The sequence below is a fragment of the Danaus plexippus genome, chromosome 25, assembly GCF_018135715.1.
Source record: "Danaus plexippus chromosome 25, MEX_DaPlex, whole genome shotgun sequence".
Classification (NCBI taxonomy): Eukaryota; Metazoa; Arthropoda; class Insecta; order Lepidoptera; family Nymphalidae; genus Danaus; species Danaus plexippus.
In genome coordinates, this window is record NC_083553.1 from 2,660,126 (window position 1) to 2,687,196 (window position 27,071).

At 30.1% G+C, this 27,071-nt stretch overlaps 5 protein-coding genes across 6 annotated transcripts; 2 read left to right on the forward strand and 3 right to left on the reverse strand.

Annotated features, from left to right (window-relative positions):
* Positions 1 to 376: 376 nt before the first annotated feature.
* On the reverse strand, positions 377 to 11,843 carry LOC116775279 (retinaldehyde-binding protein 1-like). 2 transcript variants are annotated; one of them, XM_032668147.2, is made up of 6 exons: positions 11,668 to 11,843; positions 2,774 to 3,037; positions 2,058 to 2,279; positions 1,650 to 1,843; positions 1,331 to 1,447; positions 377 to 1,249 (listed from the first exon to the last, which is right to left on the reverse strand). In XM_032668147.2, exons 2-6 carry the CDS (start codon positions 3,027 to 3,029, stop codon positions 1,007 to 1,009), a joined length of 1,032 nt encoding a protein of 343 aa, XP_032524038.1. In that variant the 5' UTR covers positions 3,030 to 3,037; positions 11,668 to 11,843; the 3' UTR covers positions 377 to 1,006. The 2 variants fall into 2 exon arrangements, with proteins under 2 accessions (XP_032524038.1, XP_032524039.1); XM_032668148.2 differs by lacking the exon at positions 11,668 to 11,843 and adding an exon at positions 5,644 to 5,803.
* A 1,562-nt stretch (positions 11,844 to 13,405) lies between these two features.
* On the forward strand, positions 13,406 to 14,898 carry LOC116775309 (NADH dehydrogenase [ubiquinone] 1 beta subcomplex subunit 9). Its single transcript, XM_032668183.2, has 3 exons — positions 13,406 to 13,577; positions 13,909 to 14,051; positions 14,662 to 14,898. Exons 1-3 carry the CDS (start codon positions 13,477 to 13,479, stop codon positions 14,856 to 14,858), a joined length of 441 nt encoding a protein of 146 aa, XP_032524074.1. The 5' UTR covers positions 13,406 to 13,476; the 3' UTR covers positions 14,859 to 14,898.
* Positions 14,899 to 15,647: 749 nt separating this feature from the next.
* Positions 15,648 to 18,526, reverse strand: LOC116775238 (derlin-1). The gene is made up of 5 exons (XM_032668093.2): positions 18,173 to 18,526; positions 17,724 to 17,927; positions 16,858 to 17,006; positions 16,529 to 16,639; positions 15,648 to 16,327 (listed from the first exon to the last, which is right to left on the reverse strand). The coding sequence occupies exons 1-5, from the start codon at positions 18,323 to 18,325 to the stop codon at positions 16,198 to 16,200; spliced, it is 747 nt and encodes a 248-aa protein (XP_032523984.1). The 5' UTR covers positions 18,326 to 18,526; the 3' UTR covers positions 15,648 to 16,197.
* Positions 18,527 to 19,310: 784 nt separating this feature from the next.
* On the forward strand, positions 19,311 to 21,868 carry LOC116775071 (probable enoyl-CoA hydratase). Its single transcript, XM_032667877.2, has 6 exons — positions 19,311 to 19,603; positions 19,690 to 19,922; positions 20,099 to 20,249; positions 20,521 to 20,670; positions 20,910 to 21,107; positions 21,548 to 21,868. Exons 1-6 carry the CDS (start codon positions 19,453 to 19,455, stop codon positions 21,673 to 21,675), a joined length of 1,011 nt encoding a protein of 336 aa, XP_032523768.2. The 5' UTR covers positions 19,311 to 19,452; the 3' UTR covers positions 21,676 to 21,868.
* A 1,666-nt stretch (positions 21,869 to 23,534) lies between these two features.
* Positions 23,535 to 26,191, reverse strand: LOC116775068 (proteasome subunit beta type-5). The gene is made up of 6 exons (XM_032667873.2): positions 25,962 to 26,191; positions 25,775 to 25,876; positions 25,497 to 25,596; positions 24,949 to 25,142; positions 24,345 to 24,483; positions 23,535 to 23,719 (listed from the first exon to the last, which is right to left on the reverse strand). The coding sequence occupies exons 1-6, from the start codon at positions 26,103 to 26,105 to the stop codon at positions 23,553 to 23,555; spliced, it is 846 nt and encodes a 281-aa protein (XP_032523764.1). The 5' UTR covers positions 26,106 to 26,191; the 3' UTR covers positions 23,535 to 23,552.
* Positions 26,192 to 27,071: the final 880 nt, after the last annotated feature.

Genomic DNA, 27,071 nt, shown 5'->3' on the forward strand with positions numbered 1-27,071 from the left:
TAGGGTAAAACGAAACGTTTATTTTATATTTTAATAATTTTATGTTATATTCTAAAATTTAACAATATTGCCCATACTTTATTTTTGACAGACTATATAAAGTGCAAAATGTGCTGCGCTTTATAGGAGAAAGTGAAATCAAATTATATAGATAGATATTTAATTTTGAGTAAAATTCGAATCTGACCAATATTATTATATATAATTGAAAAATTGTCTATTTATGTTAGCAATTTTAGGTAAATTTAATTAAGTTATTAGAATTTTTTTAGAAAATATCATTTTGACCACGTGATTATTTAGTGTGCTTCAATCGTAAAATATAATTTTCAAATGTAAAAGATTATACTAACGAGGATGAATAAAATTACACCTATAAATTTTTCCCACTTTTATTAAAAATTTTTAGAAGAAAAGCAATCTTATATACTAAAACATATTAAAAACTAGACTTATAGCAACTATTAAAATTACAACTGCTTAAAAGATTAGTAGAAGGCAGAAAACTTTAGTAACATTACAAGCAGCTGTCAGTTTGTCATGTTATATAACACTTATAATAAAACCTTTTATTTCCATGATCCATTTACAGCATTCATTTTTACTATGGTTTTCATAGCTGTCATTTTATACATAAAATAATGCTTATCAAAATAAGGAACACGTTGTTAAAACGATTCCTCTTCCTTTACAAACGGTAACGCGACTCCACCGACGGCTGCCACTACTTCTCTATTTTCAATAAAAGTAATTCGTAATTTTTTTGGGATATTTCTGAACGAATGTTGTTTGTCTTTAAGTAATGTGTACAAAACGTTCGAAAAATGAAATGAATAAGGCCCTTTAGAATTTATACATTCATATAAACCAATGTCCTTATAAAAAGCACCATGTAGTTTTAAATTAAATACCTATTTTTCAACAATTGTTTCTTAACGTATAATTGTAACAATCTCATGTCACGGCAGTAGTGGTTACTTAAACCTTATTAAATAATAAATCGTACTTAATCTAGCTCTAGCTTCCTAAACGACCCAGCAGTTGAGTGTAAATCTTGAGTTAAATCATTTTTCTCGAGCGCATACAGATCGATGCACATGTCGTCCAAGGCGAGTAACTCTTCTCTGTGTTTCAAAAGTTTTCGCTTGAGTTCGTCGATCATGTCTTTTAATGGAACTGTTCCGCCATATTCTTTCGGTAATATAGCAGGGTCGACGAATTTAGACAATTCTTCAGCTGAGCGATGGAACTGTGCAAAAATATATACACATGAATTATCAGCAGTTATAATCTAAAATAACATTAGAATTTTTTATGTGACTAAAATTACCATCACACGATCTTTGAGTTTGTCGCTAAGCAATGAGACGGCGAATTCAAAGATCTTAACACCGTAATGAGGAATGTTTACAAAATGAGTGCGTTTGTGTCGCATTGGGGTTGAGTTCTGAAAAAAATATATATACATAATTATATTTTAAATAGCAAAAATTTTCTTTGATTTTCTTAAAAATTTCAATAATAAGGTGAATTACGATAAGAATTTTAGTTTTTATGTTAATATGAAATCTTAATACACTTAATTTATTTGAATAAAAGTGTGGGATGCTAATATTATATAGATTAATTACTTTGTTGTCTATGGTTACCTGTATACAGTTAAGCATGATTCGGACATCGTTCAACGACCATAGACTAACGTGCGGCATCTGCATGCCAGCTTCGTCGTTGACGTGTGTGTAACCTAGTAGTTGTGATCGCGGCTCGTCCAATAACAGCTCCACGATCATAGAGTGTACACGCGCCATTACGCAGTTGTCAAACTTATAAGGATCGAAACGACCTGTAGGATATTATGACTGTTATAGTTACTATTCATATGTTACTACTGTTAAGTATATTTGTAATGTTTAGTAAATTATAGCTAAATAAATATGAATATGATATTATACATTCGTTTTTTCATACACTTGTTGAGTGAAGGATGTTTCGTGTGTAAACTTCAATTGACAGGATGTGACATTATTTGATAAATTAAATTAAATTGTATATCTTACCCATGCAAGACAACACAACTCTACGTCCCTCAGCATCTCTTTTCGGTAGGGGTAGCAGGTACCCGGCTTCGATTACCGCGGCTATTTTTGGATCTAGGGGATCCAACTTTTGGAACCACTGCGGGTACATTTGTCTTATAGTGAGATATCGTTCCAGCATTGAGCAGGCTTGTGGTATAGAATATTTCTTGGTACGCAGGAAACGAAGTAGAAATGGTGCGTCTGTGAACAATATATTTAATTGTTACATTCTCTCAAATACGATTGAGTGGAGAAATTCCTGACATATCACCCTTGAGAAACGGCCACAGCCAACTATCACCATTTTAACTAATTGATATATGTTTTTTTTTTTCATTAAAAGTTTTAGATTCATTCCTGGTTAATTTTACATCAACCCTTTATATAATAAATTTTTACAAATATTTCAACCCAATATCAAAATCATTTAAAAATTTTAAGTCAAGTATAATCGATATATAACCTATATAAATATGCAAAAATTGATTAGGACGTGAAAATTTGTTTTTTTTTTTGTATTCTATTTCAGCACAAGTTTAACAACCATAAGATATTAAGGTTTTCATTTTGCAACGGCTGAATACATTCAACCATTTACTACAACACAAAGTCCACTGTTTTGAACGTATTCTGTTTAGGTATAATGCTCTTAACAGACATCGACACTGTACTCGTATGTCGTAAGTTCTCTTTACCGGTTCTGCATTTCTTAATAGCGGGATGTTTCTCAATGAAGTGTCTCATTTGTGTGAGTGCGTGTTCTTTTAAAGCTGTTTCCTCTCGAATGTCGATTCTGGCAGCTTCTCTCAGCTCGGGGGGAAGGTCTCCTGTATTCCTCTCCTTCGCCTCCAGTATTGCCAGTCTTTCGTCTTCAGTTATCCTTGGATCGATGTCCGGTTTTGGGGCGTGATCCCGTCGGCATTCTTCAGGCTGCAGGACTGATGTCGCCATCTTTTATTCTGTAACATTTTTTTTCCTTTATATATAATTTAGAAGTAAAATTAAATTGTTAACTGAAATTTTGTCTCTTGATAGACGTTGTTAAACCAGCAACGCCATCTACCGACGTGTTACATCGAAATGAATGATATTAAAAAACGTCATGAAGTTACGATAATCAAAGTACTGCGGCAGTTCTTGCCATCGGAAACTAATCCGTACAAGATATCATAAGTTTTTTTTTAAATACTTATACATTATAATGATTATTGTCAATTAATTATATATAAACTACCATTTTTCCTCATTGTATCTATAATAAAGGATTTAACTGTAATAATATAAGTATTACGTCACTTCCACGCACAAACGAACAATCGATTCCCTGTATCTGTTTCATAATTTTATATTAGAGCAGTCTATTAACCAGATTGCAAGACGCCTATTATTACATAAGGCTTGTTTCTCAATTTTGTAGAGATATTTGCGCAATACGTAGCTTATGACCTGGAACGTGCAAATAACCTGTGAACTTTATGCCGTAGTACTTGCAATGGGTAAGGGCTATAGACCACAAAACCTTCGCTGACACGTCACTTTCAAGAAGAAAATGACATCATTATAAAGGTGTTGTTTCACAGTGATGTGATATTATTAGTTACCTTATCTAGGTAACAGTACGAAACAAGTTTTTCTTGTTTGGTTTAATTTAAGATCGGTGTATTAATGGAAACGTGTTTTACATTTACTTAAAAAAATCATAAATTTAAAAAAAAAAAAATTGAAGCACGTGTACTATTAAAAGGAACCTAACTCGCAAATAACATAGGACAGATAAATTAAATCTTTTAGTGTTCATATTTGCATAAAGACATTCACTTTGTAACTTTACAAGTTAATATCGTGTGCACCTATTGTATTACGCCGTTCTCAGCCAACCATTTCGAGTGGGAATTCATTGCCCTAAAAATGCCACATTTAACCAGCAAAATGAAAGTGAGAGTAAATTACAAATTGCCATTGTCAAAGCTTATCACTTTTACTATGACGTAGGAGTGAAAGTTACGAACGCGAATTTGAAGGTTAATCATTTTAAGGATATGCTCGATTTGGTTTTTTTTGCGTGGACTAAGTATACTTCATTTAATTTGGGAAATTCAAACCATTTCTAAAAACTTTACAAATTTAGGTATATATGCTAGACGGTTTCAATACTCTCATCGCTTTACTATAGAAAAATGTACTTTTTTTGCCTGAATAAGATCTTGTTTAAATATATTAAAGACATATAAAGGATGGCCTTGGACTTTTGTCAGAAAAATGTCGTTTCCGACCTCGAGAGGTGAGAATATTTACTTATTTACCACCAAAAAACTATTTGCAAGCATAAAATTCGTATAAATATTTCATTATTCAAGTTATTTCTTCTCTCTTTTATCATAGAACATAAGTCCCAAAAACCCATTTAAATTGAAACACTAGGGAATTCCCGCACAGGTTTTTTCCTTAACTACCGTCAAATCACGGCGTTCCTAATAAAACTCTGTTTGTTATTCCGTTGAATTCTTTATCATTATCAATAAACACATTCCGAGTCTGAGAGCGTATGACTTACGTGTTTAAAATCATTATCCACCTAAATTAAGCATATATCAACTTTATTTTCATTATCATAAGACTTAATATTCAGTCATCCGTCGACAGATCCAGGATTGAAGTTTCATCGTCTGTACCTTCATACATGTTGTGAATTTGGATACAAAAGTTAAGAAAGGGATAGTTCATTCACATCGAAAGAATTTTTATGTTTCATATATATCATTAATATGTTATATCCACACAAATAACATATATTAATTCATGATATAAGAACTCATTAATATTTCACGTTACTTTTGTAAGCCATTACACCTGTTTAACATCGAACAGCGCAAAAAAAAATCTTTAAAAATTTTATCTATATATTTTTAGCAACTCCGCTTTCATATGTCTTAAGAGTCAGCTTGAAAATGGACCAAAAAAAAATTACCGTCTGAACAAATATCAGGAGCTTTTTAGTTTAAATGAAACTAGTATTATTCGGATATACTACGCGGATTTTATTATTTAAAAACTACAACCTTGATCACGGTTGCTGCAAAGTAACAGAAACGTCGGGATTATGTAGTTTTTAAATAATAAAATCCGCGTAGTAAATCCGAATAACACTAGTTTCATTTAAATGAATAAAACTCGCGAAAATCTTAGAGCTTTTTAGTTTTTATATATCGTTAGTTTATAAATTGCTCTGTCCTATGATAATACTGTTACTATGCGTGAACCTTTAAAAATAGTTTATTTAATTCATACTTAATTTATATATATATTATTTCTTAATTGAAACACATTAATATATTATTTTAATAAACCTATAAATTATATGTCTTTTTTTAACAAACTATTAAAACGATAAATTGCAAATTACACTTTAATATAAACGATTTTGTGATATCACTTTAACTTTGTCAAGGGCATAAATCCTTTCAACGTTTGAAAACTAGGTGGACAAACGTTAAGTCGCCAAGTAAACTAGACACGTTAAGTAAATTAGCACGTTAATAACGTAATTTCAACGTAAAACACTCACGGTCATGTTTCGGCCAGAATTTGGGATACGTCGTTCATTAAACCATGGCCAAGCAAGACTGCGGTCGTTGCCTCTCGCTCCCGAATTATGCCACCAGGTACATTATTTTATAGGATATTGCCCTTTGAGGTACTATGGAAATTGTCGGTAATGCTTTCAGACCGTTCCAATTATAGTGACAGAAAAAATATATTATACGCATCAAAGTGATCTAGAGTAATAAACATTTGTCTACATTTTATATTACTTTCAATGAAATCACTATTTTATATCTCAATATATTACGTTTAAAGGATAACAAAGAGGACAAATAATAAAAAGCTCATTATAATTTAAAATGTCAAACAAAAAATCCATAGACAATACATCAAAAAGATAAATTAAGACAGAATCATAATGACAAGTGCAATCAAAAAATTATTAATTAGTCACAAGAGTAAAAAAGTCATAAAAAACATTTCGGAATATTGAATCGGTTGCAGAATAACGCAATTAGGGCTGAAGTATGATTTACAATGGGATCTCGAGCGGCCATTAACGTTAAGTGAGTTCTGAAAAAGATTCAGATCATTAAAAAACTCGAAGTGAATCACGGTCATTGGACGCTAACCGTTAACAAAATGTGCTCGTCCCGTGCGGCCTTTTATGGGGTCCCATATAAATGTGACCATGCACATATATCATAAGTATAAACGATCCTTTGCAATGATATTCCTTCCAACTAATAATTACGTTTTAATCTTAAAAAATGCGAGTCCATTACCATAAAAGAGATGAAGTATATCAAGGGTTTAAAAGATTATACCAAGTTTAAACCATTTATCTTTCATGAAAGGTCAATATAATACAATAATTTGTTATTGGATGACCTTTAAACTTGCAGTGTAAGTGGAGAAATTACATAGGTATATTTTTTACTTGGAAACTTATTATTTTTACTTCTATATTATTTCATAATAATAGTTACACAAATTTCGTTATAAAATCATACGGAACCCATTTATTTATTATTCATCCTTCTCATCTTACATTAAATTTTCTCTTCCGCGTACGACACATTGCACTGTCACGAATTTAAAGTAACTTTATATCTGACGCATTTTTAATTTGTATATATTTTAACCACCCAGTACGAAGCTTGACATTTAAACTGGGGATTCCTGGATACCAAGATATCGAAGACAAAAAAATATATTAATAATATTTTTTATCTTTGTTTATATATTACCAGAACATTACAATCATACCGAAGCTCATTCACTCATGCAAACAAATGTATGACAAACGATTCTACTTTAGTTTACTATAATAGACATTTGTCAACAGACTAAAAAACGAATAATTAAATAAGGATTAGTTATTCAAATAATATCATAATGGTATTGACTCAACAATTTATGTTCGTTGAGTACGATTCAAAAACGCAAAAACAAAAGACACTAGAAGGTCGCTCACCTATACTATAATAGATATATTTTATTGAATGACATTGACAATAAACAAAACATTGCTATTATGAAAAAAGAACATCATTAATTAAGTCTCTATATAATATTTTCACGTGTTAACATTTTTATAGCCCATTATTGTCATATTAGGATCAATTATTGTAACAAATACAATGTGGTCTCGTGTCGCAGGAAAAATCATTTAGTATGAATTTAATACTTATAACTGTTCCTTATTTATTATTGTTATGTAAATTCGTTTTTAAATGTCTCGTTATGGATATGGCTAAAACTCTTCAAATTCTTTAGGACATGATTTTTTTTTCACTACATTTGCATTATATGCGTAACTTATTTAACAGTTACTATTTTTTATAAAACTTGCAATAAGTGATGTGCTTGCAGAATTACATATGACAGATTTCGCATATTAAATAACCTTTTCCGATTCTTGATTCTTCCGATTTTTTAAATATTGGCTGAATACTTTTAACTGAAAAAAAAATTATATATATGCAAAGAAATAAGTTTATATTTCATATTAACAGTAAACATTATTTAACTTTAATTACTGTTGTAAGTTACGAAGGTTTCTAACGGTTTCTAAATCTTATAACGAACAAAGATTTATGTGTCAAGTAAAGCCCTGAACACCAACCCGCAACAAGTCGTTTAGCTACATACAAGGCAGTCAAACGTTAATTACGGACTCCATTGAAATTAAAAATGACAGAAAACAATGACGAAACGTAATGGCTCATTACAGAGAATATATGGACTTCCATTATTTAATCTGTTTTTATATTTTGACAGCCACAAGACTTATAGGTATAACCTCTACATTGAAGATACTTTTAAATTATAATTATAAAGGTGAAATAGATTACCTACGAATGTTTTCAACGTATAACCTTTAGATTTTTTTTTTAATGTATTTAGTGTTTTTAATATATTGCAGATTAAACGTATTATATTAATACAATTGCTTTTAGCGAATAAAACTTTAAAATAAGGAATAAGTGATAGTAAAACTGATGTAGAATTAAATATTAATTCTTTAGAAGTTAATGTGAATAAGTATTATCTTAAAAAAAAAATTGCACTCGGATATGTTGGAATTAGGTTTGACTCCCAGCAATCCACAGCATTGTGCTTTAAAGGTATACTTTTCCCGTAGAATTTACAACACTGCATCATCTTGGTACATATATTTTGGAGAGCAAGAATACCGGGAATCAGTATTACTTGACCGCATCCAAGTTTACAAAGGAGGTTTAATTATAAAGTTATAAATACATATTATGTTGTATGAAAAATAATCCGATTAAAAATAATAACACGTTCTAAGAAATCCTTTTAGCTACGAACGAAAAAAATATTTTTTTACTGAATGAATTACAGATGAGATACCGAAATTCCTCAATGTAGGTATAGTTTAAAATTAAAACTCCTTTACTGAAAGAAACTCACGAATATCATAAAAAGAGCGTTGACTAAAGTTAGTACGATCTTTTATGGCGAAGGCATAATGTACATATGTTCCCCTATTTTATATGCTATACGCCTTTTACCGCCTTCTGTTCATAATATTTTACTTATTCGATTGACTCATTACTATTTATATTTCTTGAATTTAATATCAGTTGTCTTATATTTATATAAATCATCTTGACATTATATAGTTGAAAAGTTGCATGTAGATTCAACCTTGACAATATCCTTATCCACGCACAATACAACCTCATTTTAACGAACTCAGAACTATACTTACAACTGACATCGATTTGTAAAAATAATGCTCAATAAAAAAATATATAAAGGATTACAACTCCTTGCTGCCTCAAGATTTGTTGATTTATAGGATTATAAGTTTTATTTATTTTTGTAAAGGGTTGTTTTTGCGTGACAAATGGGAAGCTCGTTATCTTGCCCCAAAGTTTATAGGATTATGAGTTTTGTTGTAAAAGAGAAAGGGTTGTTTTTGCGTGATCGTGAATGGGGAAAGTCTGACGCGAAATGAGGACGGACTGAGTCACGTTAGTTTGTGGAACATATCGGATCGCAATACTGAAAGTTACAATAATGTTGATATTTTTAGCATTCTTTATTGTACTTCACTATAGAGGTATAATTTTAGTACTTTCACATTACCAAATTATATCTCATAGTTACCTAGAATAGTACTGGTGTAGATTGTTCTTTTAGATCACTTTTATATCAGCAGATGACATAACAACCAACAACTCCTTAGTCATTGCCTATAGTAATAAAATTCCTCATTAAATAATCTAGTAACCAATTAATATTTTATACCTTTGGCATATGTGAGTAAAAATTTTATATGTCATAATTGTGACATGATTTATTTAAAAAATAATTATACCTATACTGCCATATAATAGACAACTGTGAAAGTGCTTAAGAAACTGAGAAGAAAATAACCATTCTTGATGAACTATTATCAACGATTATAAGTGATAAAATCACTATGAATTATCTTTCAAATAACAATGTTTTTTTTTTCACATACATCTCACAATTTAAACCTCGCACGGTATTTAAACATTAAAATTGTGTTTTGTTACCTCGCCTTTGTTGTTATATTTGAACAGGTCACGGGAAATAATCCATTTGCATTTAAAATAACTAAATGAAAACAAATCCACGTTACATACGTATTTATTCACTTTGTAAATATTTTTTTATGCGAGTATAGTTTGAACATAACGAAGGTTCATAGTCATTTGTCATATACAAATCTATTTACAAAACATCTACTTATGACCAGTGTCGTCTTGGTTATGTCACCCATAAAACCGCCTTCACGTTTCTACATATCTAATCAAATCAAATAATTCACGGAGCTATGATAATTATCATATTTTTTAAGTTTCCATAATTAACACACTTATTAAATATATATAAACTATAAAGCAACTCTTGAATAATATAACTCTTCAATGCAGACATCTTGAAATCTACTTTTGAAAATTTAACTATTCGTTTTTAATGTAAATAAAGGTCGATAAATACCATGAAATTTAAAAAAAAAATGAGAATAATATCTAACCATAAATATGGATATCGAAAAAAGTTGTTTACTGTCATTTTATTTTTTATTGAAATCAATATTCACGCATTTCGACTGTGTTACCTATAGTATATAATAGAAATAGTATTGAAATTGGAAATAACATAAAACTAACCAAAAAGACAGATCAAAAAAGGTTATGTGGGTCGTTTTTAAAGGAAATTATATCATGTAATCAACAAACCTTTTATTAAGCGTTTAAAGCACTTTTAATTGTGCAAACGAACCTTGACAAAAAACTTTTGACATAATCAACACTTGCAATACTTGCAACACTATAGGTTAACACCAACACCATAACAGATAAAATATTGCATAATTTGGATGCTTTTATGGGCTATGGCGTAGCTAGTGTTAATCGGTGTCCAATGTCATGGCGGGAGACGTCAATTCAGACGCTATGACAATGTTTGAGCAACATGTTATGATAATTAGGAAACTTAATTAAATATATTTGATTTCTTTTTATTCGTATTTTTGTTTATACGTTTAGATAAGTTAGTGAATCCATATATGAGCATATACAACAAAAAAGTATTACGAAAATTTCGATTTTTTTATTTATTTATTTGTATTTGTATGTTAAACAAACGAGTGTACATTATTAAAACATTAAAGATGGTCACAATCATTTGGAACTGTAACATCAGCTTTCTAAAATCATAAATGCGCCGAAATATCACAATTTGTGATAATCACGCTCCCACAGATTTTACAAATTGTAGTTTCACTCTCCGTAAGACCTACTTTCAGAAATTAACGAATTAATGCATTTGACATTGACACAAGAGACAATGAAATTAACATTTTTGTAAATACATACATTTTTGTAAATTTATTATATTTTTTGTATATTTATTTAACTTTTTGTATATTTTTTTAATTAAACATTTTTTATTTTTATTATAATGAAGCCATCATAAAAAAAAATCGTACAAAATTTCTGAAGTAAGTAACATATAGAATTTGTACATATATTAAATCTACCTGTATTGTAAAATAAATTATTGACTGTTAGCATAAGAGTTACATAAGTAATATTTTCTGCATCATGAACGTTTGAATGACAGTTTTTAAAAAGCAATTAGAATAAAGTCATAGAAACCGCTGTTCTGTTTTTTTTTTTTATTGCACATTTTTAATTTATATTTTTTAAGCTTTCATCAATCTTAAAATATTAAAATTAAGAAAAGGGAGACACCCTAAAACATGGTCACTTTGTAACTTTATTTACTACGCTATATATAAATGATTTCTTGAAAAAATTATAAACGAAAGTTTTAAAAAATTTATTAAAATTATATAAATATGTATAGCTTTTAAGAATCGTATAAGTAAAGAAAGTTGTGCATATAATAATGAACATTATTTGTAGATTACAAGCTTTTAACAAAACTAAAAATATTATATACAAAATATTTTTCTTATGTTCATATAGTAAATAAAAATATTAACGTACAATAGCTGCATAATGAAGGGACTTACCCAAAGTTTAAGGAAATTAGTTTTTCAAACTATGTCTGCAGCTTCTACACATCCAAAATAAATTTACTCACGAATATTCTTCCACTCTTTTAAAGTATAAATATATATAAAATATATTTTTTAATTGGTGTGCGATGGTAATAGAACCCACCGCACCAAGTGTCGGGTTAACACTGACGTACTCTAGAATCAGTAGGTCGCGTGCAGCTACACTCTATCATTAAAAACTCTTTGGACTTTCTAAGGAAACTGAAAAATTACTGAACACTGACAATTTCATTAAAAAAAAAACTAGACCTTGTTCTATTTTCAAAAAAGTAATGAGACTAGACATTTCGTAATTTCCATTCCAAACCGAGCACGACCGGTTCAGTTGTTGATCATCTCGCCTCCGTTTTTCTAACTTTCTTCGACCTCAATATAGAACGATAGTACTGGCAGACATTTTAGTGTGCATTTTATAATGTAATCGAAAATATTTATCTTATAGAAGGCAAAAGTGAAATTTGTTAACGATTATCATATAGCAATTTTATAGATTATATATAATTCATATACACAGTATATAAGTATTTCAAATAAATTATAAATTAATATAATGGTAATAGAAAATCGAATAAATATTAATGATTAATCACTGGTTTATAAATATAATATGAGATTTCTAACAAGTCTTTTTTTAATTTATTTTACCTAATATAAATTGGCTGCGTACTTGTGAACTGTGTACTTAAAGTTGCATGTTATTTTCGCAATACAATATTTTCTTACAATTGCATTTAAGTAGAAGAGCATCACTAACCTTGTAACCAATACTAAATGCACTGAAGTTTAAGAAATACATAATATAATAGACAGTGATATAGCGAATAAAAATATAAAATTTTGTTTCAAGAATGGTAAACATGCAATGGTTCAACATATATAAATGTTAAGTAAATATTTAAGGTATTTGTCCCTGCTTGTTAAATTGTAAATGTTCAGTTTGTATCAGAGAATATAATAAAAAATTTCATAAATTTAAATAAATATTATAATATAGACTCAACAAAAGAATTGATTTGCTGCATTTATATCATTTAAACTTTAATTAAAATTTTACATCGTACAAATAAAATTGTCCTTTAACAAAAAACATATTGTTTAAATCCTTAATATTTGTGGGCATTAATTTGTGGGAACTTTAAATCTTTCAAAAATAAATTTCAAAGTGTATTGCAAATGCTAACTAAAAGTTTGAATGAAAATAAAAGGTTAATTAGTTGACGTCATTGAAGATCCAACATGGCGGACAGCTAAAGATGGCAGAACGTGTAGACAGTTCATTACAAGCTATATTTTACTGTAAAAAATGCAATACAAATATTATTTCTACTTTTATTTAAAATAGCTCTTTTTTAATTCTAAGGTAGCGTTAACGTATTTTTTAAACTGTAAAGTCGTCCAAAGTTAACGTAACAATTTATAATAAAGAAATAATTAAGAGTTCAAACCTTATAGTCCTTTTTTAAAATGTAGTTTCGAATTTTAAGGACAAGAACAGTGAAAATTCAAAATTATAATTAAAAAACTGAAATGACTATAAGTCAATATACAACTTTAGACGCTATATTATTAAAACACAAATATTAAACAGTCATTTTCAATATTGAATATAGGAATTCAGTTTAGGTCTTTAATTACAGTCTTCACTTGTAATCTGTGTTGAATCCAAGTATTCGATTTTAAAGACGATCACTAAGATTGTCAAAAAGGTATCCATCAAATGTCAAATACTTACATTTTATAAAATCTAAACAAAAAACGAAAATGGCAGCGAAGCTGCCTCTTGGAATAGTAACCCATTCTCAAAAAGTGTGTAGTCTTTATAAAAGGGCTTTACGTAATTTAGAGTCGATTTATGATGCACGGTAAGAATTCACGCAAAACGAATTAAACCCTCTAAATTCAATTACGTAATGACTGCTTGTTATTAATATCTAACCTTTTTTGTTTTCCAGATTTCTTTTTATTATTTCTTAATATTCAAGAACGTTACAAGAGTTACATTTTAATCGATGTCAAAATGTTTCGTTAGACTTTTTCTTTTTTTTTGTATCATGTTTTGAGATGGCTATAGAATTCCATACTTAGAATACTAGACTACAAATTTGTTTTAGTAGTTTTGGACATTTTATTTATCTAGTAGATTTGATCAATATTTAAAGTACTTTCAGTTATACTAATACTGTCTTTTTGTAGCCATGTATACCGTTACCAAGCTGTGCTTATGAGGGAACGTTTTGACAAGAATGCTAAAATCCCAGATTTCCGTAAGGCTGTGAAACTTTTAGAAGAGGGTGAACAAGAGTTGTTCCTTAACCAACATCCCTTACCCAAGAAATGTGAGTTGGAAGTTCTTTAATTTAACATGACATTGATAAAAATTTTTGCAAATACAATATAACTCGTTAATAACTGAGTAATGATAGAAGAATTATTCTACTTATACCTCCAATAGTGCAGGAAAGAATTAATTTCTGTAACATTTCAAGTACATGAATAATGTTGTTTTTATAAATCTCGATAACTATTACTGAAAGTCGTTATTACAAGAAAAATAACCCTTTAAACATTATTCGACCTAATTTTAACAAAAACGAATGTAGTATTGTCGGGGATAGTTCAAATCCTCTTAACTAGAATTGGATAGTTCATTAATCTGCAATAGAAGCAGCTTCACAGAGAATGGTTTAAAGTTAATCATTATCTAAATTAGCACTTTTAAGAACTTTTTTTCATGATGACGTATTTATTTACGTGTTAAATTTATTACTGACTGAAAAAAGTGACGTTATAATGCATAAAATAAAAAAAATAAAAAAGTTTTAATCTTCGTCTGTAACAGCTGCTTCTATCGTGGATATGCGCTATTATCCAATACTAGTTAAGTAGATTTATACCATCGCTGATACTATTGAAGTAATCACTAAGAATTAAATAAATGGTTTTTAGTCCCGACTAGTCCTGGTGGTGTTGCCCACGAGAGAGTCGTGACCCCTCCTGATTGGGTTCTCGACTATTGGCATCCGCTGGAAAAAGCTCATTACCCTGAATATTTCAAGAAACGAGAGCTCCGAAAGAAAGAATTTATTGCAATGTGGGAGAAAGAGTACGGCAAGCCTGACCCTAAAGATCAGAACCATCATTAATCATTGTGAATAGATATTTAGTAAAGTTACAGTAATTTAATTTTCGTTTTATTAAACATATATATATATATATAGTAGGTACCAGTCCTGTCCCCAGTTCGCAGTTCTTTACAAAACATAAAATAACCTGTTTAATTTAGAAAATTATTAAACTTATATTATGATAACTTTCAAATGGTACGTCCGATTTAAATGATTTAAAAAGTAATTTACAGATACTGATGTAGGCTTGAAAACGAAGTAATTTATTTTGATAAGACTTATTACCGTATTTATGTAAATAGCTTTCCAATAAACGCTTTAGGGATGCCAATTTTTAAAAGTTGTAAAATGTATATAGTATGTTATTCTTAAGAGATAGACATATGGCATCGCGAACTTTTCTGTAGACCTATATAAGATATACAATTCCACCATATAGCATTTTGTTATATCTCAAAGACTTTGACAACATTTTAGATGAAAGCTCTCAGACGGCTCATGTTTTCCCGACATCTTCAACAAATATCGTTAATGTACACACAAGTAAATACAAAATCTTAACAAATTATAAACTAAAACCTTCCTCGAGGTTCACGCTATCGAGTGGTGATAACTGTCTGATAAACGGTGCAGGAGTTTTTCCGTTTATCGCGAACAGACAGACAGACGGACGCGGCGAGGGACTTTGTTTTATAATATATATTACCAACACAATTAAGCATTGCTTCCTTTTGCCAAAATACAGGATAATATCGTTTTTTCTTAATATATATGAGATTCTTTTCAAAAATACTAAGAAAAACACAATAATATTCAATTCATTTTATTTTTAAACAACTATATAGAAATATAATTATGTTTTATGTACATAATTCTGATAAAACATATAACCAAAGTTTAAACTAAGTTAAAAAAAAAGTATTTAAATTTAAAAATTAATAACTAATAAAGTCTTTAAACCTTTATCAGCTTGTAAAATTAATTTGACAAGAGACATCTATACAATAGAAATTTTATTATGATAATTCTCTTCACACAGATCACAAACCGCAATCATTACAGTACCTTTGAATCAATTCTGACGAAAATTCACACAACAAGATACATACATATGGAGAAAAATATTTCTTATCTGTTATAATAACTATCAGAACTCAAATGTATTATTTACTGAAATATTTAATGCAAAAGAATATTTTAAATGATGTTATTAAGGAAATTCAATGTATATTCTATATATTATAAAAAAAATATATATCAAATGCAGAACCTCCTTGTTTTGTTACCAGTTAAAAATAAGAGTTTAGAACTAATATCAAAATCAAAGCGACTGAAGTCGTCCAATCCATATCACAGTTTAATTTCCACCGAGTGTCTGTCCTCGACCCCAATTGTGTCCAAACATATTACCGCCTCTCGCAGTTGGTCTTGATTGAGGAGCGGTACCGAAACCTCCAACATAACGGGTATCAGGGAATAATTCTTTCCTGTAAATAGTACCGGATAATTAAAGAATGTTACTACATGCCACAGATAATAAATATAAAACATAATAAAATGGGCTAGAAAATCTTGAATATATCCAAGAAGACATATAAATAATATTAAGACATTATTAATAGTCTGTTAGTGAGATTTACTTAAAAATAAAAGTATAAAAATTAAATGTATTTAGAGTTTTTACTTACAAAAATGCTGGTGGGGTCAAGAGAGCCGGTCCACCAAATTCTTGTGGATATTTAAATAACAGGAAGAAAGAAAGATGGCCAATGAGTATTCCCAACAGTTCCATGGCTCCACTGGAAAATAAACAAAAAAAAATCCTATTAGCTTACACATAAACAAAAGTGAATAGCATGGCTTAAAGTCTAAAACAAATTTCAATTCTATCTTTTAAAAAAAAAAAACACTTTGATAATACCCAATCCATTATTGCCAGATCAAAAATATTAAAATGCTTATTTTTATTGCTATTTTATGTTGATACTACTAAATCAATAGATATATTTAAACCTACCCTCCGCTTATGACGAGATTGAAGGCTAGCAACACCCATGGTAGGTACATCGCCTTGAAACGTGTTCCAAACCAGAATGAAACTATCACATCCTTGTTCAACTGACACCATACATATAACACTGAGAGTACCATGGGGTCCATTAATATCTGTCCAACAAACAAATTTCAACCATTTTTTATAACTAGCAGAAGATATTTAATTATTTAAATTAAACTAATATATTTTAGGATATACTATGCGGATTTTATTATTTTAAAACCACATAATCCCGACCTTTCGGTTACTTTTCAGCAACACAAAAGTTTTTAGTGCTAGTATTCGGGGAATAATTGCTATATGGCATATGTTAGTAAAGATATAAGGACTTTTTTAACTTATATCACTATTGGGAATGAGTAAAGCACTTATATCCATTATCTCAAGATACCTTCTTAGTTCTTTTATATAGAGGAAATGATATTTACTTACTAGACGAAGCATTAATAGCATCTTATTAGCTTCTCAACTTCAATATAAAAAAAGTATGTGAAAATAATTATTTATTAAAAAGAATTTATAACCTCATCATTCCTTGAATTCTAATCCAATAACATAAATCTTTATTATGTGAAGAAATAATATTAAAGGAGGAATAAATTTTCATGACAATTTATATTTAAAAAAAAATATTTATATTGCGGCAATATTTCTATAATAAATAAGTTGATGTCATTTTTTTATTCATTCTTTTCTTAAGGTATCAATATCTAATGGCGATCTTTTAGAAGTTCGATTAATTGAACCTATTTTTTTATATGGACCATTAGTTTATTTGCCATTACATAATATTTAAATTATTTTTATATATAAATGACCATACTCACTGGTAAATTAACCAATAATCCAATGATAACACAGCAGAGCCAGTTAAATAGTAACATGTAGAAGTAATCGGCCGGTTTGCCAGCAAACATACTTAGTTCCAATCTCTGTGAGTAGTTGTACAGGAAGTAACAGTTGATGAGGAAGTGGAAACCAGTCGATGGACCTATCGGATAATAGAATAAAGCTGTGATCGGCCGCCATATCTGAAAGGAGAATAAAAAATTTAAATTTAAGTATTGTAAGCACCAATATTATTATGAGCATAATCTTACAGTAATTTATAAAAATTAGTAATTCATATTCATCAATTCGTTTAATAATTTCAATGACGGTACAATTTAAAATTACAATATTGAGTTGATGAATCATTTAACACCTACGAGCATATACTTAATTTAAAAAAAAAAACACGATTTTTAAACAGAAAGCTTATCAACTAAAGCTATACCTGGAATTGATGTATGAAGGGGTAGTAGTCCAATATAAAATAATAGTAACTGATTACCCCAAACCGTCCTATTAAACTTAAACCTATTGTAAACGCCAACCAATAACGAGTAAAGAAAGGTACACTATTGAACCAGTCATTAAATTCCGACATTTTAGTCGCTTCTAAGATATCTGTTCAATAATAAAAGTCGATATTTCACTGTCCGATTGCAACACTTTAATATGTTTCAGATTTCTCTAATGACACCAAAATAAGCAAGTACACGTGTCCTAATTATATTTGTCCAGAAAAATCGTCGAAAATGTACTCTGTGCACAACTAACGCAACAGTGATATTTTGTTTTTTGACATTTATCCTTGGTAGGTACTTAATGTGGATATCAAGTGTTGTCTATAAAAAAATATTGTTGAGATGTACAAAACTATCTTCAAAAATAATTTGAAAAATAATTTAAAGCAAAAATTAGGAAAATTTTAATAACTTTGCTGGAAAACTCAAAAGTACTGTTAAATGTTCAATAATATATATATTCGTAAACTTTATTTTCTTAAAGTAGTAAATAAGTATCCAATTATTTTGGTCAAAGTTTTTGTTTAATTGTTTTTAGATTTGTAGCCATAATTTAATTCTGTTTCTATATTTAACCTTGTGTTGTAGTTTCCAGTACAAAAAAATATAGTGGCTTCTACTAAGCCACGAGCGCAGTAAAACCTTTTTTCAAATCCCAAGTTTTTAACCAAAAACATTCATAAAATTATTAAAATTAGTAGATTAAAATTGAGCTTTTAATTTTACCTTGATAATGAGAAAATGGGAATGATAGTGAGAAATTATTGGAAGACAAGTAAAACAATTATATAATTTAATTTCAGTCTGTATATCAAATCAGAGAAAAAAGAAAATATTAAATTAAATACTAAATCATCAACAGATTTGAACCAACCGTATTTGCATTATCTGCTCTGCCTAGAACATTCCACTTCTCTTCTCCTCTCTGCTGTAACAACATTTGTTACAGGGCTAGGAAAAAAATAGGCATTTTTAAGGACAGTTTAATTTAAAAGACTTTACGAAGTTATTATTGTTAAAAACTCATTAAATTGTCAAGACTGTTGAACTTGACAGTATATTATTTTGACATCGCTGAAATTGGATTTGCTATAGATTATAATTACGGTGGTTCAAAATAAACATAACCTCGCGGTTTTGCCGAAAAAGAGTATTTTAAATAAAGTACATCTTTATTTTGTATTGTTATTGAACACCAAACGTCACAATGGCTAGTCTTGTTAGAAAATTATTTTCCGTTGCCACCGTTTCAATTCGTCGAACAAATATACGTCTGGTTTCTTCTAAAAGCGATGCGAAAAAAAAAGAAGAGGAACAAAAAGTACCGAAGGAGGAGTTAGAAGATCAGATCAAGAAAAGTACGTCAAATAGAATTATACGATAAATATTTGCATTAAGTCCTTAGGATATATATTTTTTAATCTAATTGTAATATTTCTTCTAGACATAGTTGTAGAGAAATTCGGTGGCATCACAACTCTTAATATAGATAGACAGAAATCAAGAAATAGTTTAGATGAGGCCACGTTAAGAGAAATGTCTGAAGCTATTAATGCATTTGACAAAGATACAGATGCAAAAGTTCTTGTGTTTAACGGTGAAGGTGGCAGTTTCTGTTCTGGTTTCGATCTGGACGAAGTTGGTGAAAAGGGATATCAAAATTTCATAGATGCTGGGGTAAGCAAGCAACTTATTTTTTATTTTTTCTTTTCAGTGTCCAGTGTCAAATGGATTAAGTTTAAATAATGTAGAAAGGAAATGACAATATTTAGTGATAATTTCGACACAATACTTACTTATAATACGTAGTACGATATGTTGAATTTTAATTAAATACTATATAATTTTTGAAGTCAAGACTCCTTCGTCGGCCGCTCTGTGATAAGCCGACTATAGCCGCGGTTACAGGATATGCTGTGGGTGAGGGTTTTGAACTGGCACTTGCTTGTGATCTGCGCATCATTGAAGATACCGCTGTCCTCGGTTGTCTGGGACGGAGATTCGGTAATTATATGAAATATTTAAATTTTTTGAATTAATTTACTCTTTGGAAGCAATATATATGCAGTATTTGGTTCAGGAGGCAATAAACTCCAAAATTATTTAAATTTCCGTAACTTATGCATTTTAATCAAGTTATGTTTCGTTTTTTTTACGACGGTAAAATCCTTTCAGTTGAAAACAAAATTTTGTTTTAAATATTAATTTACATTAAAAAAATTTAAACAGAAAAAAAAATGTACCCAAAATAGTTATTGTAAGTTTTGTATTCCAGGAGCTCCACAAAGTCTGTATGGTGGGAGACGTCTAACATCTCTTATAGGTCTTTCTCGGGCATTAGACTTATTGATAACCGGTAGACCGATTTCCGGGACAGAGGCGCATGCCTTGGGACTATCTTGTAAACTCACTGCGACAGGAACTGGTTAGTTATAATTGTATAACGAAAATCAAAACAAACAAACGGCCCTACATTTCACCAAATTACATATTTAGTTTTATATATTATAGCAATGCAAACATTTTAAATTAAATTTTTTATATAGTAAAGTACATATTATGATTATAATAAAGATATTAAAAACAAAAGAAAATTTTTCATATGACCCTCACAGGAGACATCGTTATAAAATATTTAGTCGGATGATTGACTTGATTTTCCAGCTCTGGGAGAAGCGATAAAATTAGCCAAGTCGTTGACAAAATTCCCTCAAAATGCTCTCATGATGGACAAATTAGCCGCCGTTAATTCCCAGCTGAATCCGAACAGCGAAGAGAGTATGAGAGATGAAGCTGTCATGAACAGTTTGCTCGGATCAGCTCTAGAAGATCTCAATGAGGGAATCAAAAAGTTCAAAGGAGGTCTGATATTATTATTTATTTACCCAATCTTATAAATGAGGTTAAAAGCAAGGCATAGACACAATAATTATACCAAAAAGTTCAAATTTAGAGAAAGCTGAAAATTGGTGAGATTGTTCAAAATATAATTATAAATAAGATTACATACATGGTCACAGATAAAAAATGAGTTTTTTTTCGGTAAAAATTACAGATCATAAAACTATGTATAAAAAAATGTATTACTTTTTTCGTATTTGGCACTGTTTTGGATATGTAGCAATTTAATAAAACTAATGAAAAGTTGTAAATGTATTTTCAATAATCTAACCAATTTTCTGTTTGTTGTAAATTTATGTACCTTAAAATGTCTAAATTGACCGGACTTAAATAAACAAATATGTTATATATATATAAATTCAATATAAATTTATACACACATAACTTTATATTTTTTTAAGGTATCGGTAAACATGGGAAATTCTACAAACTGACAGAAGTACCCCTTAAAGATTGGGAGTTAGAGGAATCGTTTGAAGAAGTAGTCATCAAAGTTGACGAGGAGAAAGACGATAACAAGAAATCTTAAATTTATATACTAAACTGTTTGTGGGGAAATGATTTTTTTTATTGATCTAGTCTCTATTTAAATAAACCGATTAATAAATGTTTAATTTAAGAGATGGCACAATATTTAAACACGTTGTATGGAGGCTTTGATAATTTAATTTATAACTATGTATTAATGTATATAAGGGTTAATAAAATGCTGGCTAACCTTGTCTTTTATTTATTTGAGACTTATAATAAGATGAAGAAAAATTTATCAATTTTATAGACTTTGGGATAGAGGCACATGTATTGAAAGAATAGCATTTTCATATTCTTTCATTTACAAGTTAGGTGGTAGAGCCTAGCTGTGGTCATGTAACTATAGATGGAACATGGGCTGCTCGACTGGGCAAGTACCACCCTCTCACAGAAGATCGGCGTGAAGTAGCCTTTAATGGCTGCATTTTGTCCGATAAGTGAGAGAGAAGGTTGCCCTTTCCCTATTCCCACCTTTTCCTGACATTCCCTTATTTCCACCCTTCCATATTCCTAAAAAAACAAGGTTGACAATGCATCCGCAACAGAGATGTTGCTCTCTGCTCCGAATGTCCATGGGCGACGGTAGCTACTGGCCGCCAAGTAGGCCGTCTGCTCGTTTTCCACCTTTAATATTAAAAAAAAAGTTATTTTAGTGCTTCAGTAGTTTCAGTTATTTCAATATAACGTCTCGCTGATGAAAAAAAGTATTAAATATTGTTTAAAACGACTAGTAAATAAATCCAGATGTAACCTTGCACCACAATGAGTACGATTAAATTAGAAATATATATCTTTTATATATAAATCTCTTACAAAAACACAATTTAGTATGAGACTAATATTTTCATAATACTATGCGCTATTTTATTATTTTAAAATCTACAAACTACCGAGATTTCTGTTACTTTGCAGCAAACTTGACCACGGCAGAGGAGATGACGATGATGACGAATGAATGCTCGCGAGTCTTAGATCTCATTGCAATTTCGTATATTTAGTTATGTGAATGAGTTCATTAGTGAGTTTAAATTACTTAGAGCTCGATGCTTACTGGATGTGGAATTCATATTAGAAATATTATTAAGTACATAAGTATTCTAGTTTAAATACTTTTATAACATCAGTTTAAAGTAACATTGAGCGCATGATTATAAGGACTCATGGTAAACATTTTATATTATGTAAAGGTATATGAATCTAAAGCTAGTGTTTTCATTAAATATGTTCATTGCACGAGACGAAGCTTTTTATCATTCCATGGATTCACCGTGCAGGTGCCGGGTCCATCGCGTTGCAGGGAAAGGAACTTCAACAGGGTTGGGACTTGCGACCCAAGCAAGGTAGGTAGGTTTAAGGGGAATTTATATAACGCGTTAAACGCTCACTTCCAAGCTCCTCTCTTTACCTAACTAAATTTGAAACGAGTAGGTAGGGCTGTCTTCGACGCACGTTCCAAGAACGAACTGATATTAGTTCTTGACAGGACAAAGTTTTTAGCAGGTTGTAGAGATTTAGCCGTTATACCTCACGCTCCTACTTCTAACGCGTACTAATTTACGACGAACCTATTCTTAGCTAGTTCGTAATATTAGTTGACCTTGATGGTATGGTCTTTGGGGATGCTGGTTTCCCAAGGTACCGTGAGCTCTATTATCACAACGCGCTTTAAAATTCACGAATACATAAATATGCGTGTTCTGGAGGCCGTCGCGACGCACGAATATTCTCTGGGATTTTACCGTATCCATTATTATAGTACACTAATACAGCGTTCACGCGGCCTTGTGGTACATTTAATGAAAGGGAACTGTAATGTAACTATGAGGTAAAAAAATAAATAAAACGACAATAGCAAAATAATGCAAAATGTTAAATTTATTCATCCTTAATTCCCTTCTCAGCCTGATACTTGTAATGCAGCTCCGAGCAGTCTTCGTTGGAAATGTTCACCCAGCCTTTGTCATTGATGTGATAGACACGAATTATACCGCCGGAGTAGGCGTCGCGGTGGGTGGCGTGGTAGATGGCCCGGCGACCCAGCTCTGGAACACAAACACACATACACAGTTACCGAGTACTAAGAGTTTCCCTAGTATACATTGAAATAAAACTAATATTTTTCGGTCACTTTGCAACCGTGATCACGGACAGACTAAACATGACGTTAGAAATAACTATAAACGCGTAGTAAATCCGACGAAATATTATTTTTATAGTTAGTTAATATTACATAGTGTAGTAAACATAGTTAATTAATATTACATAGTGTAGTAAACATAGTTAATTAATATTACATAGTGTAGTAAACATAGTTAGTTAATATTCAATGCACTGTGTAAATGTGGAAGTAACTGAATATAGAAATAGACAAAGAGAATATCAAATATAAATAAGATTCATTGACTTTGATGATAGGATCGTAATTGTTTCATTTTTTAACCAGCCAACGAAACAAGATAAATTTAGTAAATACAACTTCCACTATATAATGAGATCTAAGATTTTCGCGAGTTTTATTCATTTAAATGAAACTAGTATTATTCGGATAAAATCACGCGTAGTTTATCCGAATAATACTAGTTTCATTTAAATTCCACTATATAAATAATACCTTCTATTTTGAATTAGTTATATTTGGTTGAGTGCTGATAAAAAAAAACTATATACCTTGAGCTTCTTCATCTTCAAGGTCCCAGCGGTACCCAGAGTCAAGGACACCAAATGCATAGACGGATCCCGATCCAACAGAGAATACTTTGCCAGGGGTCCGAGTACCTTCACTGTCTACATAGTACAGTTGAGCGCCCTAGGAATAGAATATGTTAAGTATAAGACTATACATTGACCTGTGATTGCTAATGCGACATTTATTTATATTAGAGCGGTAAAATTTTTGAATACAATACTAACAATAAAGCAATCGTGTGAAGCAACCCAAGTGTTTAGGTACAGAACGGTTTTTATGGACATGGGTTCCGTTATCTGGCCCCAAAATTTTTACAGTAAAAACCACCCAAGATAACAGGGCTATCGAACAAAAAAATTCTTAACTTGTTCGGACATTTTAAAGAGTTTAATTTTATAAAAATCTTATATAGAGTGGGCATTGAAACTTTAAAGCAATCACATCAGATAGGAATACTATTAGATCCCTTCTAGCCATAAACCGGGTAATTTTGTCCCACTCATTCTAAGTCACAAAATTTTTCCAAGTGTTTGGGTAATATTGAACCAATAATATCTTGTTAAGTTAAATAAACATTTAACTAACCCTCTTGTCAATACCGGCAAGCATCATTCCCATACTGAGTCCCATCCCCTTGTAGTTATAGACCATGTTGGCCATCAGTTTGCTAGCCGCCGCTACTGAGATCCGTTCCCTGTTCCTGAGCTCATACAGACGGCACTGTTTGGCGAGGACACGATCCCAGTACACACAGTCAGCAGCACCACCGGCCAACGTACCTGTATATTTAATAAAAATATTTTTTAATCAAACGTTACAAATATGTTCACTGTACATATAAGTGAATAAATTCAGTGTGTATGACAGGTATTTTAGATCAATCTCTGTGAGAGAACAGTAAGAAAAACAATTTTCTCGCATATTATATTGATGATTTTAATATAAAAATGTTCCTTAACAGGTTGTATATTTTTCTGTTATCTAGATTGACACAAAAAGCAGAATTTTACATAGTCATAACATAGATTTTATTATGATCTTAGAAAGTTCTGTTCTGTACTGTTCTTCTGTATGTTAGTACTAAGTGTTACTTAGTAAGTATTGTGTAACATAACATTAAAATATATATTTACCCAATAAATAGTCATTGATTTCCACAATCTTTTTCATAGACTGAGAACCAATGAACTGACCGCCGGTCGCTCTGGAATCAACAGCTAGAAGTACTCCACCCTAGAATTTATCATTGTCAAATAGTTAATGATAATTTAATACATAATTATTACTCAAAGTTCCACTCATTCATTAATTGTACAGTTCCCTAGCATCACAAAAAACAGTATAAGCTGGAATAACTTCTTTGGTACCACTATATTACAGGTATAGCATTAATTGACGACGATGAACTTACTTTGTACCGAAATCCGAGTGTGGTAGTGCCGTGATCAAATTCAATTTTAATTTGACGGCCAGTTTCGTCTTTGGTGTTAAACTGGGCTAGAGTTTCTACCGGCTGCAACAGAATTATATGATTATGATGGGTAATGCAATAGTTGAGTTGAATTTTATCTACATTCGACATTAACCTTACAACTTACATTAGCGAACGGAGGAAGAGCGAGTTGGGCACTATTTAAAAAGTTTTGGGTGTAACCCATTACATCGTTGTTAACAGAAGCAAGAGAATCCACGGGCTTTAAGTTAATTTTCTCATCTAAACGGCAAAAGTCTATCAAAGCCATTTTGTATAATTTCAATATTTAAAACAAACTTTTATTGTACGCTTCTATACACGGGATGACAAGCGAAAACCGAAATCAAAACGCTAAATAACAGTTTTTGACAGTGACAGATATAATAGATTATAAACAAATGAAAATATAAAAGAATGTTTTATAGATACTGTATTCCTCAAATTCTTTCACAAGTAACAAATTCTCTTAATTGGAATTTTTTAAAACACTATTTTAGGGCTTTTGCAGTAATTGGATGTTTTTATTATATTTTCATTTAAGTAGTTTTCGTTGCTATATGCTATTTGCCACTAGATGGCGATAGTAATACAATGATGGCTTTTTCTTAAGATTATGTCGGGTTATTTTAAAATAGGGTACTTTAAATTAGTAACGATAATTATATATACATATATAAAATAAAATTAGATTTTTAAACAACAAAAACAAAATGTCGACATATCGGGTTTATTGATTTATTATAACAAATTCATTTATGAACGTTCAAAAATATTGTATGTCAACTATGAAGTATAGAAAATTACATTTTATTATAAGTCAGTGACTGAATAGTATAAATCATAATATAGTGTAAATAAAATCTTATAATAGATTTACTTGTTGATAATAAATACTACGGAAATGCTTATCATCTTATTTATAGAAAAAAAAAAAATCCTTAATATCAATATAAATAATGACATCCCAAGTCTCCATATACTTAAAAGATGTAATATTTAACTGTAGTTCAAGTGTATATTTGTACTTTTATAGAGTGTCAATATATTATTAACAGTTGCATTTAATAGGAGATAAAATGGCATATTCTTAGTTTTAAGGGAATATATTTTGATGTTTCAAATTATATCGTAATAATTTACGTAACTATTTTTGTATAGACAGGAACTCATATATATATAAAGTTTCTGATACTCACGATATAAATAATATAAGTTTAAAATTAAAAATCAAACA

What these genes read in the sequence shown, in the direction of transcription:
- LOC116775279 (XM_032668147.2), bottom strand. Translation starts at nt 3,029, where the DNA reads ATGGCGACATCAGTCCTGCAGCCTGAAGAATGCCGACGGGATCACGCC. An exon ending in TATTAAGAAATGCAGAACCG is followed by an intron (nt 2,280 to 2,773) that starts GTAAAGAGAACT and finishes TATTGTTCACAG; the next exon opens with ACGCACCATTTCTACTTCGT. An exon ending in AGTTGTGTTGTCTTGCATGG is followed by an intron (nt 1,844 to 2,057) that starts GTAAGATATACA and finishes AATATCCTACAG; the next exon opens with GTCGTTTCGATCCTTATAAG.
- LOC116775309 (XM_032668183.2), top strand. Translation starts at nt 13,477, where the DNA reads ATGGCAGCGAAGCTGCCTCTTGGAATAGTAACCCATTCTCAAAAAGTG. An exon ending in GAGTCGATTTATGATGCACG is followed by an intron (nt 13,578 to 13,908) that starts GTAAGAATTCAC and finishes GTCTTTTTGTAG; the next exon opens with CCATGTATACCGTTACCAAG. An exon ending in ACATCCCTTACCCAAGAAAT is followed by an intron (nt 14,052 to 14,661) that starts GTGAGTTGGAAG and finishes AATGGTTTTTAG; the next exon opens with TCCCGACTAGTCCTGGTGGT.
- LOC116775238 (XM_032668093.2), bottom strand. Translation starts at nt 18,325, where the DNA reads ATGTCGGAATTTAATGACTGGTTCAATAGTGTACCTTTCTTTACTCGT. An exon ending in CCTTCATACATCAATTCCAG is followed by an intron (nt 17,928 to 18,172) that starts GTATAGCTTTAG and finishes TTCTCCTTTCAG; the next exon opens with ATATGGCGGCCGATCACAGC. An exon ending in AATCTCGTCATAAGCGGAGG is followed by an intron (nt 16,640 to 16,857) that starts GTAGGTTTAAAT and finishes TTTATTTTCCAG; the next exon opens with TGGAGCCATGGAACTGTTGG.
- LOC116775071 (XM_032667877.2), top strand. Translation starts at nt 19,453, where the DNA reads ATGGCTAGTCTTGTTAGAAAATTATTTTCCGTTGCCACCGTTTCAATT. An exon ending in AGAAGATCAGATCAAGAAAA is followed by an intron (nt 19,604 to 19,689) that starts GTACGTCAAATA and finishes TATTTCTTCTAG; the next exon opens with ACATAGTTGTAGAGAAATTC. An exon ending in AATCAAAAAGTTCAAAGGAG is followed by an intron (nt 21,108 to 21,547) that starts GTCTGATATTAT and finishes TATTTTTTTAAG; the next exon opens with GTATCGGTAAACATGGGAAA.
- LOC116775068 (XM_032667873.2), bottom strand. Translation starts at nt 26,105, where the DNA reads ATGGCTTTGATAGACTTTTGCCGTTTAGATGAGAAAATTAACTTAAAG. An exon ending in CTCTTCCTCCGTTCGCTAAT is followed by an intron (nt 25,877 to 25,961) that starts GTAAGTTGTAAG and finishes ATTCTGTTGCAG; the next exon opens with CCGGTAGAAACTCTAGCCCA. An exon ending in TTGCCGGTATTGACAAGAGG is followed by an intron (nt 24,484 to 24,948) that starts GTTAGTTAAATG and finishes TTCTATTCCTAG; the next exon opens with GGCGCTCAACTGTACTATGT.